Source organism: Procambarus clarkii, chromosome 41, assembly GCF_040958095.1.
Source record: "Procambarus clarkii isolate CNS0578487 chromosome 41, FALCON_Pclarkii_2.0, whole genome shotgun sequence".
Taxonomy (NCBI): domain Eukaryota; kingdom Metazoa; phylum Arthropoda; class Malacostraca; order Decapoda; family Cambaridae; genus Procambarus; species Procambarus clarkii.
In genome coordinates this window covers 16,836,040-16,850,151 of record NC_091190.1, presented here as the reverse complement: position 1 = coordinate 16,850,151, position 14,112 = coordinate 16,836,040, and the positions used below count along the sequence as shown (strand labels likewise).

The window sequence follows — 14,112 nt, the reverse complement described above, 5'->3', positions numbered from 1 at the left end:
CACTGCCAGTGTTGAAGAGTTTATCACACTGCCAGTGTTGAAGAGTTTATCACACTGCCAGTGTTGAAGAGTTTATCACACTGCCAGTGTTGAAGAGTTTATCACACTGCCAGTGTTGAAGAGTTTATCACACTGCCAGTGTTGAAGAGTTTATCACACTGCCAGTGTTGAAGAGTTTATCACACTGCCAGTGTTGAAGAGTTTATCACACTGCCAGTGTTGAAGAGTTTATCACACTGCCAGTGTTGAAGAGTTTATCACACTGCCAGTGTTGAAGAGTTTATCACACTGCCAGTGTTGAAGAGTTTATCACACTGCCAGTGTTGAAGAGATTATCACACTGCCAGTGTTGAAGAGTTTATCACACTGCCAGTGTTGAAGAGTTTATCACACTGCCAGTGTTGAAGAGTTTATCACACTGCCAGTGTTGAAGAGTTTATCACACTGCCAGTGTTGAAGAGTTTATCACACTGCCAGTGTTGAAGAGTTTATCACACTGCCAGTGTTGAATTGCAGTTTAGGTATACAGAAGCATCAAAATACAAACTTATTTAAGAAGCAGTCTTTTTAGTTTTTGTGGTCACTATATAGTTTGTATGTTAAAATGACTTAATTTTTTTTTTATCAGTGGAGATTACAAGACCAAGGCTTTCAAAAACTGTATATGTAAGTAATTAATTATCATAAGAAGGCACCAAGCCAGGGAGACTATGAAGGAGCTGTATATGTAACTTAAGGTAATTTGAACCTCTCATGGGTTTATGTACAAGGTTAAATATTAATAATAATGTTTTAACAGATCGTGGGTTTGATTTTTTAGGCATTTATATGGAAATTTAACAAGGTGATAATTAAGATACCCCATCTTGAGTTCATACTTGCATTATATTTTTTTTAATGTGTAGCCTTGAAAGCGCAAACTTTTACATTGCAAGATATGTTTCATATTTGTTCTCTCTCCAATGGGTCGTGGGCAAAGTTGTGAATGACAGGGTGGAAATCCAATTAAGGAAAGTTTCTGAGAGATGGAACAGGTGCAAACTGTTTCCTTAGCAGCAGCTTCTGCAGTCATTAGAGGCAACCCAATTTAATCACACACACACACCAGCCTACCATCATGCAAGCATTTAACATGACCTCCCCATCTTGCCCTCACTCTTTCAATTAATTGCCACATCTATATCTGAATTCAATACTCTGTTCTAACACATACTGATTGCTCTTTTCTGCTGCTTATAATGCACCACACTCTCAACTACACAAGAAGTAGTCTTGAAGTAGAAGAAGACTGCAGTCTCCGTGGTGTAGTGGTAAGACACTCGCCTGGCGTTCCGCGAGCGCTATGTCATGGGTTCTATCCTGGCCGGGGAGGATTTACTGGGCGCAATTCCTTAACTGTAGCCTCTGTTTAACGCAACAGTAAAATGTGTACTTGGATGAAAAAACGATTCTTCGTGGCAGGGGATCATATTCCAGGGACCATAGGATTAAGGACTTGCCCGAAATGCTACGCGTACTAGTGGCTGTACAAGAATGTAACAACTCTTGTATATATCTCAAAAAAAAAAAAAAAAAAAAAAAAAAAAAAAGTAGGGTCTAAGACCTGAGAACAATTTCACCGCCATTCCTACTCTTTCTGTAAACCAATCTCAACGCAACCTATCATAACCACAATAAGAGAATTGTTTTGTATATGGAATACAGTGTAATGCCACCATGTCAGTTTTATTCTAGCTCAGGTTTTAAATTCTACTACACCGAAGTTGGCACCACCATGCTGTCATGCATCTTTTCCTAACCAAATCTTTCATTGTATGTCACTTTCCTAACCTAGTTTTAGCCTTTTATTTTAACACTGCACTCTGGAGTACTTTTTAAAACAATGGCAAATGGTTCCAACTCCACACACCTAGTCACACTTGCTCATTAATGGATACAAAATGTGGGAAATTTAATTGTGCTCGTTGGCAAAACAAATGACCACAATTAAGTCAAGCTTAAGTTTATAGTTCAATTATTACGAACCCCATATCTATCCTGCGGGTGGTTGTGGAAAGGATTACAGCAGCACATAATGGGCTCAGGGACTGAACCCCCAAATTATTTTAGCTAAACAAGTTAGTCCAAGAAATATATTTTCCAACTATTAACATTATTTAATGAGCAAAGATAAAATTCATTAAAGTAATTAACACAAGAAGGCATCTGCCATTAAGAGTACCACCATCCGTGTCGAAGGACATTCAAATGATCCATCACTCTGGCTGCTACATAGCCAGGAAAGTTACATAGCATCATCTCTCTCAGATTATTTTAAGTTTCTAGGTAATTCATTTGCAATATCTGTTTCCTGTTGAGGAAAAGGCAAATGAAGCAACTTGATAGCAAAGTGATTTATTTGGAAAGCATTACTCCCACAGCCCATCATATACATTACCCCAAATCAAGTTATTTCCTGCATTCTGACCTTATTTAACAAAATATATGTCTCAGAGTAATTACTGTATACTTTAATATACATGTGTATACTATACACATGGGCTTGAATGATTTTGTTAAAGCAACAGTTTTGCGTAAAGTGGCACTGTATAAACACCTAGATATTTCAGATAAACTTTATTCCAGAACAACTTTACTATATACATCTACTCCGTAAAACATTAAATATAAAGATGAGCAATCAGACAACTAAATATCAGAATTACAATTATGTACCTGAGGCAATGATATATTGATGTAAAAACAAACATGAAAACTGCTATCATATACTGCCCGTACAGCACAATTCCTTAACGTTAGAGAAAAAAAAAATAACAAAATACCTAAGTTCTGACTGTTGCCATAGCACAGTGGCATCAGCTGCCAAACAAACAGGGAATTTGGTCACAAAATATTAATATTTAGATAATGCAGACTGACCATTTTAGTAAAATTGTATTTATATTTCAATCTACATTCTCCTATTGGACCTTAAGAGAAGATACAAGTGACAATTGTACTGTTCTATGGACTTGACCAATACTTGGGTCATAAATCCCCTAAGGAACTATTATGTCATTCAGGTTTGGGAGGCTTATAGTACTGGCGGCATCTTTCTTCAAATACTTTTAAACTCCGCTCTCGAATAATTTCTTCAATAGTTACTTCATTTTGCAGCTCTCGAATCTGGAAAAAAAATAAAGCGTCAAAAGGTGCAAAATTAAAAACAGACTTCAAATTGATTGCTGAATAATAAATAGTAAAAGTGCATAATGTCACAAAAATGTGGCTGAAAAAAATAATCCAATCTGCACACATGAAATGAAAGTGATGACATCTTGGTCTGTCTTGTCCCCATCTGAGAACATCTTCCAAAAGGAAAGTACTGTACAGTATTCATTAAATGAAGTTAATTGGCTGATTTTACTGAGTTGTCTGTGGAGGAAATGTAGTGAGTGTGTACTCACCAAGTTGTGCTTGCAGGGGTTGGGCTTTGGCTCTCTGGTCACGCCTCTCAACTATCAATCAACTGGTGAGGTATTTGTGTGTGTATTTGAGTAATTACAGTACCTTAATTATACAATGAGTTAGGCTCTGAGTCCTGGCTTCCTTATAATTTGTCAGTGTTTTACAGCTTTCAATGGTGTTGAAACACTACCTTATTTAATTTATTTAATCTGTCTAAAACAGACTGCAAATAAGAGCAAAATTTTGTTTAAATAGATAATAAAAGTTATTGTAATTTGTACTTGTGTTGCTTTGTCCTAAACAATTTAAAAAATGCCACCTTATAAATTTTAACATTTACCATCTACCAGTTTTTGTCAACTTTATAACCACCAACCTTAACCTTACCTGTAGCTTTCAACTTTTAGGACCACGAGCCATCTAATACCATTTTTTTTTTTTTGCATCATTTCATTTTATATATTTTTGAGGTGAAAAGCAAAGATGAAAAAATAGCACTGGAACAGTATATCAACATTCAGTTAAGAAAATTTTGAAGTCATACAATAGTATCGAACACACATCTCTGAACTCTTCAGGTACATGCACTCCAGGGATGTGGATTTGATATCATAAGATTTCAATATTTTCTCAGATTCATCATGTTGTTGTGATTTCAATGTGAAACATCCATTTGATGGCAGCAGCCAATGAAGGCTCTGAACTGGAGACGTACCTTACTCTGTTCGGTACGAAGACGTCTCAAAATACGAGGATCATCCAGCTTGTGACTGGCCTCTAGCTGTATACTTCTTAGCTTCATCTTTGATTCACTTAAACAGGTTTCAATCATCGAATCTCTTTGATCATATATCTTATTTAACTGCAACAGGAAAACAAAAAATAGCCAAATTAAAATGCAGAAAATAAAATGCTGAGCCTCACTATCAAATCTACACAACCCATCGTCCTGTTTAGATCGTACTCTTAGTGACTAAGTGAACCATCGTGCATACATAGATGTAAAGGACAATTAGATAAAATTTGGTATTTTATAGTCCCCAAAAACAAAGCTAAAAACCAAACTTACTATAAATATTCCTTGGCCTAGTATAGCACATATATGTAATATAATAGGCCTCAGATAACATGTATTAGGCCTAGGAAGGTTAAACTAGGTTAAATTTTCTTCGTAACACCATTACAAAATTTTTTTTAGTTTGTCCAAATTCAATGGTACCGATTTCTACTTTCTAAATGCTTTTTACGTCAGTATGAATAACGATGGTCCATCATTACTTATGAGGATGGGCTGATCTATAGCAATGCTTCCTAAACTGGGGAATTAAATTTTTAATATTTGTTTTTCTTGTGACAAAATACATTTTATATAAAATTATACACAAGTGAGAGCAAGATGATAAGTACTAAAAACAAGGAAATTTAGTCATGTATGAAATGATAAAAGTATGGGAATGAATGACGATGAAATAATTAAACAGTCCAAGGGTTTAACTATTTAAAAGCACTACATCATGGTGCACCTGAAAATCTAGTTAAGAAATCAAATAGAGAATAAATAGCATATGTTGATTTGTGTGCAGGAGCCAAACACTGAGTGGATGGTAGAGCAACGGTTTCACTTCTTGCAGGCGAGTGTTCAATCCCCGACCATCTAAGTGGTGGGGCACCATTCCTTTTCCCTGTCCTATTTAAACCCTTATCCACATCCCTTCCAAGCACCTTACTTTGTGCACAGGAGTTAGTTTTAAATAATAATTAGAAACATATAAGTACAGTACTGTATTAAAAAGCACCGATCTATAATACATCTATGACTTATTTTCCCTGGAAACCCTTTATTTTTAAATGTATGCTCATATTTAGAATCCTCCTCAGAACTGCTATAAACTCACTCGCTCACTCATTTTTTACAAGAAGGCTTTTAAGTGTTTAAATACACTATTGAAGAAATCCTTGAAATATTTGTCAAAGAATTTCCCATTATGCTTTTAAGTTGTTTTTGCTGATAAAATAGTATTTTACAATAAATTCCTTGCTGTATACAGCATTACCATGTAACCATCGACAACAGCAATAAGAAGTCACTACCAGCCACTGACAGATTCAAGATGGTCTTCAAAGGGTGGTAATTTTGTTTAACCAGTCCTAACATTAAATGCATCACACTTTTGACCATAGCATCAAAATTATGGTACTAGAGTAAAATTAAAAGCACAGCAACATTGACATTTCCTCAAGCTAATGAGCACTGGCCTTAATACGTTAGTGGGTTGTCTGGGTTAAAACTCTTTAGGTTAGGCAAAACCAATTCATATGACTTAAATCATGAGAAAGGGTTCAATTTTTAAGGACAAAGAATAAAATATGCACAAATTATTAAATAAGGATTAAATTGGGCCATATACAGATAAGAATTAATGTTTACTGCACTCTACCTACATATGAAGTCAGAGTTTAGGATCTTGACAACCCATCAAGGCAAACCACACACAATCTTGTGAGCGAGTTTGAGCTTATATTGAATAGTTATCATTTATGCATAAAAAATAGTAAATAAAGAATCAATGATGACTTTCTATTTGTTCATCAGCCTGAAAACCTTAACCATTTTTTTTACACAGGTGAGTACAGGAACAGACAACTTCCGACTCCTGTTAACAGGCCGAGAGCTTTCCTTTCCCATAGCTCATGGTCAGCCTTACCCACTAGTTTTCCCTGGTACACGACCAACCAATCGGTTAACAACCAGGTACCCAATTACTGCTGGGAGAACAGAGGCAATCAATTAAGGATTGATGCCCAGACAATCCTCCCTGGCCAGGACTAACCTAGACAAATCTCTCGTGAAGTGTGGGGCGAGTGTGTCACCACTGTGCTCCCAGGAGATTGTTGAATACTGCATGTACATGAAAATTAAGTGCAACAGGCCAATGCCAAGGTATCATGCTTCATTTTCCTTAGGGCATAAGTAATTATCACAAGAAGGCACCAAGCCTAGAAGAATATTTAGCATCATCAGTGGCACAGACCAGTCAACATATCCTTAATAATAAACAAGATGCTAATACGAGGGGAAATTAAGTTACGGATAAATTGTGAAAACCATGCATTTTGAAATTACATTTTATAGGCACACTAGATTTTTCAAGCAAACGTGTTTCAATGCTGTTGGGTTGGCAGCCTTCTCAACTATTGCATGGGCTCCGAGTTTCATATGCATTCACAAATACCATGGTAGACAATATTTTTTTATACCCTGGCATAGTCCTCCTGTCACAAGAGCTACAGTTATCTTATAAACACCTTGCAATACATGCTAGTCTCATAAGCTCTGTAAATTTAAAACAACTGTTCGAAAATGTGTACATTTTAATTTATAGTCAAATGGATAAAATAATATCTGGCATTATTTAGCTGGTCTGGTATAATAGATGGTCTGTCAGTAAACTAATCACTCATCATGATGATCTTGGTAATTTTATGCCCCATGTAATGTCATTCATGGCTACATTTTGATTGGATAGACAAATTTCTCTCATGGAGAGCCTGATCAGTATCAGGGCAGCATAGTTAAGAATGTATCAGATTGTGTGGGTGTACAACATCCCGAGTATCATGTTTTGGCACCTATCCCAAGGCCAGACATAACTCTTGCTGGTTATTCTTCCCTTCATGTACTGTATTGTATTTATTTATCAAAGGTTCTCTTCTTGTCAATCCACACTTGTGAAGGTAAAAATAAACTGGGTCATGTAGCAGAGTTGTCTACATCCTTGACTCACAGCTGATGGACCTGGCTTCAATCCCCGAGCAGAACGCACTGTTGGGCACATTACCTCTTCCCCGAGGCTCTGGTCACCTAGCAATAAAGTTACCCAGGAGTTATGCAATTGTGGGCTGCATCCTGGGGAAGGTCAGTAGTTGGCATAGGGGGGACCACAGTAAGCCTAAATATAGGCTTTGTTCCTGATAACATGAATTACTCTGTGGTAGATAAAAAAAAAAAAATAATTTTGTACAAGTTCCCCGACTGCTCAAGATGATAGAATGTCAATAAAAATTAGAGGGTTGCCTGGACACTTTCTGCTATTACCACCCATATTGAGAAAAGTACCCACAGAAGAAAGGGGAAGACAGACAACATACAGTATCAGATATACTGTAGACAGATTTGGTGATAATAAAAAAAACCTTGCAAGAACTACAAATGTGATAACAGGGAAGAGCTTGCAAGCATGATAAAGTGGATGCAAGAAATGGTCTACTTTGATATTGGTATTCTACACAACTATGTGCAGCAAGCAATTTCAAGCCTTATACGTGAAGATTGAAATATCAAACTTTCATTTATCATACAAAACCCATCCACTAAAACACTCACACTTCAGTCAATTAGAACTAAGACAATGAGTCTTATACAATTCAAATCCTGGGCCAAATGACCTTTTAAAGATCTTTTTCCATATATTGTCTACTACTTCCACTACTTCACAATGGTCCAAGACAGACCTAAACTTTGTCACTTTTGTTTTTTTCAGATGAGGGTTGGGTGTCTAACTTTCAGCCATGTTATTGTGACTTGCTGTCTGTATACTTATAAGATAAGTAACTTTAGTTCCTAATCAACCTATATCAATTAGTTGGCTATAGTAGGTAAGTGGTATAATGCATTAGCTTTTTATGGCTCAAGCAGATTAATTACCTTTTCATTGTTATGAAAGTTTAAGTTCCTCAAAAAATTAAGCCAATTAAAAGAAGTTGTTTACTCTTTAGTATATTTTCAATTATTTACGTCCCATTTTGTGTTGTATTCTCCACATTCTCAAACCATCACTGTATTACATCAACAAGTTAAACGCTCTGCTTTAACAGTTACATTTGATAGTTACCGTATTTGCCGGTGAATAAGACGCATTGTTATACAGTAATTAAGCTTAAGCTTGATGTCATAGCTTATATGAAAGACTATCTTAATCGGGAAACTGGGCTTTAAAAACCACCGTCAATAAATGTATGATAAGATACTATAAAAGATAAAATAAAAAATCCACAAAGTATCCTTGCAAAATGTGCGTCATATATGCAGAGAAATACGGTATTTGTGCACTTTTGTGCTATCAAACTGTCCCTGCTTTCGTTTTCCCAATCACTTCAATACTAAAATCATTAATTTTTACCATCGTCACATAATAAAAATTAAAAACTATAGCAAGAAATATTAAATTAGACACAAGGACAAAGAAAGGTCAAGGATTAAGATCAATGGTTCAACTACTACAAAAATACAAATTACGAATGACTCAATATATATATAGCCCAAGTTCCAAAAAGCTGTCTATGTAACGGTCTCTAGCAGCAGCTGAGTGGTTCATGACTAAACAGTTGTTCCATTAATCATCTCCCAATGACCTTACTGGCCGCACTCCTCCTGAATACCACGTCAGACGTTCACTCACGATCTAAAATAGAGGAGAAACGAATACTGCGTTATGATCAATTAACATAAAAAGCTTACAAAATTTCAAAGTTAAAATGACTAAAAATACCTACAAACTGTATATTCAGTTCAGTATACTGTACGCCAGATTTATTTTGAAAAAGCATCCCAGCTAACTTTTACAATTCAATGAGTAAGATTGACCGGATATATAAGATCAGTGCAGACGAGTCACAATAACACGGCTGAAGATGACTCAAACCACACATCAGAAGATAAAGAAAACGTTACTCCATATTCTGATGTGTGATTTGGTCATCGTATAAGATTAGCAAAGGGCAGTTTGATAAAGCAATATTTATATTCATTTTGGGCTTTATTTGCATTTACTTTGAAACCCAAAGTACTTTTATAAGCACAGGCAGAGAAAGCATAACCGTTGATATACTGTGTTATCATACAGTATATATTATTTCATATCTTCAAAGAATATTCTAAATAATGTCTAGCTTAAATGGTTAAAATCTAAATATGAGAAATTATGAGTTACGATGGCCATTACAATAGAAAGTATGAACACAACAAATTACCGTATTTGCCAACAGGTAAGATGTGTATTTTTATTCCACTACCCGAATATACAGTACATGGTATTTACACGTAAAAATTATACGTTTTTCCTTACGAATTCACTTGAAAATCACTTAGTATGTGTACAATGAAATTTACTGTGATTGTTCTGCACCTTCCTACAAAATATCTTTGTAAATTAGGTGCGGTCTTATACACCAAAAAATACGGCATTATCAGTAAGATTACTTTGTGAGGAATATCCATGTAATAACCAATTTTCAATACAACATGTATTGTCCCACATGAAATACAACTGGGCAAGCACTGGAATATTAGGTTGTATTACACAGCTTTATATATAGTACAAATATGTATATTTGTATCTTTATTATTTAAAGTAGAACAATACATACATCTACAGGCTGTTATATATACAGTATGGCCAAATATACTTCCACAGGATTAACTGGACAAAAGTAATGCTCAAGTACAATCAAGTGTTGAATTCATAATATTGATGCACAATGGGACTTATTAAAAGTTCAGAAGGAACCACCTGACAACATTTTATTGTTTGAAATGCACCATTTTATTGTTCACTGATGGGGCAAGAGATGGGGAACATCATGACCAGCACATACTCCTAGTCCCATACACACAAACCCCTACAGAATCTTACCATGGATACTGAAAGAGTGCGCAGAAGTACTTTGCTTGCCACTCTTCATGGTGTATAGTAGGTCGCTGGAGATGGGAGACTTACCGGAAATATGAAAGACGGCTAATGTAGTCCCAATATACAAAGAGGGGGACAGGCAAGAGGCACTGAACTACAGACCAGTGTCTTTAACATGTATATCATGCAAGATGATTGAGATGATAGTGAGAGAGAGCCTAGTAGCACATCTGGAGAGAAGGGACTTCGTGACACGCCATCAACATGGGTTCAGATAGTAAATCTTGCCTCACAGGTTTAATAGAATTCTATGATCAGGTGACAAAGATTAATCAAGAAAGAAAAGGTTGGGCAGACTGCATCTTCTTGAACTGTCGGAAAGCCTTTGACACAGTACCCCATAAGGGGCTGGTGCATAAGTTGGAGAAACGAACAAGAGTAAATGGTAGAGTGCTCCAGAGGATAAGGGAATACCTAAGCAATAGGAAGCAGGGTTACTGTGAGGGGTGAGACCTCAGATTGGCAGGAAGTCACAAGTTTAGTCCCAGAGGGTTCTGTACTCGGACCTATCCCGTTTCTGATATACGTAAATGATCTTCCAAAGGGTATAGACTCCTTCCTCTCAATGTTTGCTGATGATGCCAAAATTACGAGAAGGATTAAGATAGAAGAGGACAGCATGAGGCTTCAAGAAGACCTGGACAAACTGAAGGAATGGTCCAACAAACGGTTGTTAGAGTTTAACCCGAGCAAATGTAATGTAATGTAATGAAGATAGGTGTAGGGAGCAGAAGGCCAGATACAAGGTATCATTTGAGAGATGAAATTCTTCTAGAATGAGAGAAAAACCTGGGGGGTTGATATCATGCCAGATCTGTCCCCCCAAAGCTAACATCAAGAGGATAACCTCAGCGGCATATGTCAGGTTGGCCAACATAAGAACGGCCTTTAGAAACTTGTGTAAGGAATCATTCAGGACCTTGTATACCACGTATGTCAGACCAATCCTGAAATATGCCGCTCCAGCATGGAGTTCGTCAAGCATAAAGATAAATTGGAGAAGGCTCAGTGGTTTGCCACCAGACTAGTGCCTGAACTGAGGGGCATGAGCTATGAGGAGAGAGTACGGGAATTAAATATCACGTCGCTGGAAGACAGGAGAGTTAGGAAAGACATGATCACCACATACAAAGGAATTCTCGAAGGAATTGATAGGGTAGACAGACAGTTTAACACAAGGGGCACACGCATTAGGGGACACAAGTGGAAATTTGAGTGCCCAAATGAGCCATAAAGACATCAGAATTTTTTTTTTAGTGTCAGTAGTTAATAAATGGAATGCATTAGGGAGTGATGTGGTGGAGGCAGACTCCATACACAGAAACTACCACTTTCCCACATTATCTCAAATCAAGATGCATTGTTTGTTTTGCTGTGCTATTTTCTGGCCAGTTTTTCTCAGTTTTTATGTTGATTTTTGATTCCCATGCTCCCTTCTGCTCCGAGCATAACCAATTGTGGCCTAATGTTTGGTTGGCCTGCCAAAGTCCAGAGGCCTGGTAGGTCTGTGAATGTTTGTGATAGCAAAAGCCAATGCACAAGGAATATATTGAGGCCCAGAACAGAAAACTAAAGGCCAAACTCACTGCGTTTGATGCAGTAGACCAGAGGGATTTTACGTTAATCTTATCAACCTGTGCAACTCCAAATTTCATCAGTAGTTAATTTTTTTACATAAAATTTATTACCCACATAACTACATATCCATGTACAATAATACGATACTGAACACAATGTAGAGTGACTAAATAACATCTGCATACAGGAAACTAGCCAACATAATAACGGCATTAAGTCCCAAAACAATAATGCTTCCAATTGTTTTATAAAGAACATGTCAGGACATTTCTAGACTATGTGGCAACAGATAGAAAATATGACTAGAGAACAATAACAAGATTTAAAAAGTCTATAGCAGCTGTTCTTAACTAGGGGTATGTATTCATACCCCTTAGTTGTCTGGGAACCCCCCAAAATAGAGGTACGAGACTCAGTCTTTGAACAATAAAAGAAAATGGTAAATGCTATGATAAAATTCTTGTAATTTTCTGTCATAAATTTTGCTCCTAGTTTTACAAAATGTAAAGTAAAACCAAGCTATTGGTATATTTTGCAATCATACTGGTACCTAATAGGACTGGTGGTGGTGGTGAGTTTGACAGTCTGGCAAAGGGGGAATATGGACATATTGGGTAATCATAGACAATCAAGAACCCTGGTCTAGAGGTTTGCTACATATCACAATACCAGTGTCTGAACTTCAAGGCCTGACCTATGATAACTGGTTATGGGACCATCTAATTGCTTTATATAAACTATGCCACAGAAACTTACCTTTAAAATACTGTATATGATAAAAAGACAACAAATATTAGCAGGAAAAGTTTGGAGAGTATAAACTGACATTTGGACATACTTGATCATATAAACTCTTGCAGTGAATTGACGGATCCACTTCATTTCTGAATGACTGTGTTGGAGTGGCCACATTCAGCTCGTATATGATTTTGTCATCAATGGCCCGCATGGCCTGTAGTGTGTCCTGAAAAAGTAAACATGGATACTGTGTTACAATTTATTTTGATTGCATTTAATAGGAATAGGCCTACCATGCCAAATATAACCTGAACTTAAAAAAATTAATTGAAAAACAATTGTTTCCATAGAGAAATCTAAGGGTACATATTTGACTCTTGCTATTTTTGGGAAATTTTTGTATTACTTCGAAAGAAAATTAAAAGCAGTGGGACTATGCAACCATTAACTGTTATGAGACATTTCTCAATTTCAATTACACCCATATATATTTATGCCTACATTGGTATATATGAAGTTTCAAGTCATTATGACACACACACTTCTCATAGTACTGAATGATAAGGCTCCCGAAAATAAAAAATAAAAAGTAATAATAATACCCAAATCAGAAGTTATCATTTCCAAGGGCACGCTAAGCCGGCCCAAACTAGAGCTGCTGTTTTAACCTTAATATAATCCCCGGCTTCAGACATCAAGTTTAAGTAGGTACCCTTGAGCACCTATCCTAGCAACCTAGTCACAAGCTTAATCGACCAATAAAAGGAAGGAAGGAAAAGCAAAACACCCGGTCAAACCCCTACCCATCGTCTGCTCCCACATCGGCTGAGGCGCCAACTTGAATCTTGACCCTCCGGTAGGCCAAACCACGGCCTCCACGCCACCAGCCCCCACACACGGACACCCACACATACTACACACTACCATCTTGTCGCTCGCCAGCTTTATTACCCTGCAACGTGACGTATAAAGCGAGTATATTACCGTGATATCCTCACACGAGACCTGTGTGGTAGCGGCCATGTTGACAATGTCCGGATGTGTGATCGACTCTCTACGCCTCCTCTCACTCGCATTTAACCCAACCATTACATAATAATTTACAACACAATAAGGTAACAATAGATAATATAATAACTTTCGTATAATTTATATTTTTGCAAAACCACTAACACGCCAAGCTATTGAGATTACCATAGTTCTTAGCAAGTAAGTAATTATCAAAAGAAGGCACCAAGCCGGGAAGGCTATGTAGCTTAGTTTTTAGCAAATAGGCCTATATACAGTACATATTTGACTATAGGCATCCTGTGAGATGGGGGATATTAAAGGAAAGTATTGCTAGTTTTTTATTTACACTCTGCTATCCTTCATATAGAATATATTAGCAGCACATTGCTGTGTAAACCTTAGCGTGTTAATTAATACAAAATTAATAATAATAATTTATTTATGTTTAAAAATATGCAGAACATGATATAGTGGTTGCTTATTTGATACATAAAGGTGTATATATAATAAAGACACAGAACGCAAAGTGTTTCCAGCATAACATATCGCTTTCTACACTCACAGGGTTACAAAACCATGGAACCGCCTA

At 36.7% G+C, this 14,112-nt stretch overlaps 1 protein-coding gene across 2 annotated transcripts; it reads right to left on the bottom strand.

The window, feature by feature from the left end:
• Positions 1–2,382: 2,382 nt before the first annotated feature.
• On the bottom strand, positions 2,383–13,637 carry Ccdc58 (Coiled-coil domain-containing 58). 2 transcript variants are annotated; one of them, XM_069339404.1, is made up of 5 exons: positions 13,497–13,637; positions 12,613–12,738; positions 8,865–8,909; positions 4,163–4,309; positions 2,383–3,165 (listed from the first exon to the last, which is right to left on the bottom strand). In XM_069339404.1, the coding sequence occupies exons 1-5, from the start codon at positions 13,599–13,601 to the stop codon at positions 3,055–3,057; spliced, it is 534 nt and encodes a 177-aa protein (XP_069195505.1). In that variant the 5' UTR covers positions 13,602–13,637; the 3' UTR covers positions 2,383–3,054. The 2 variants fall into 2 exon arrangements, with proteins under 2 accessions (XP_069195505.1, XP_045602915.1); XM_045746959.2 differs by lacking the exon at positions 8,865–8,909.
• Between the last annotated feature and the right edge of the window lie 475 nt (positions 13,638–14,112).

Excerpts from the sequence above, each read along its gene's own strand:
- Ccdc58 (XM_069339404.1), bottom strand. The coding sequence starts at position 13,601 with ATGGTTGGGTTAAATGCGAGTGAGAGGAGGCGTAGAGAGTCGATCACA. Across the intron at positions 12,739-13,496 it reads TCTCGTGTGAGGATATCACG|GACACACTACAGGCCATGCG; the intron begins GTAATATACTCG and ends TTACTTTTTCAG. Across the intron at positions 3,166-4,162 it reads TTCGTACCGAACAGAGTAAG|ATTCGAGAGCTGCAAAATGA; the intron begins GTACGTCTCCAG and ends TTTTTTTTCCAG.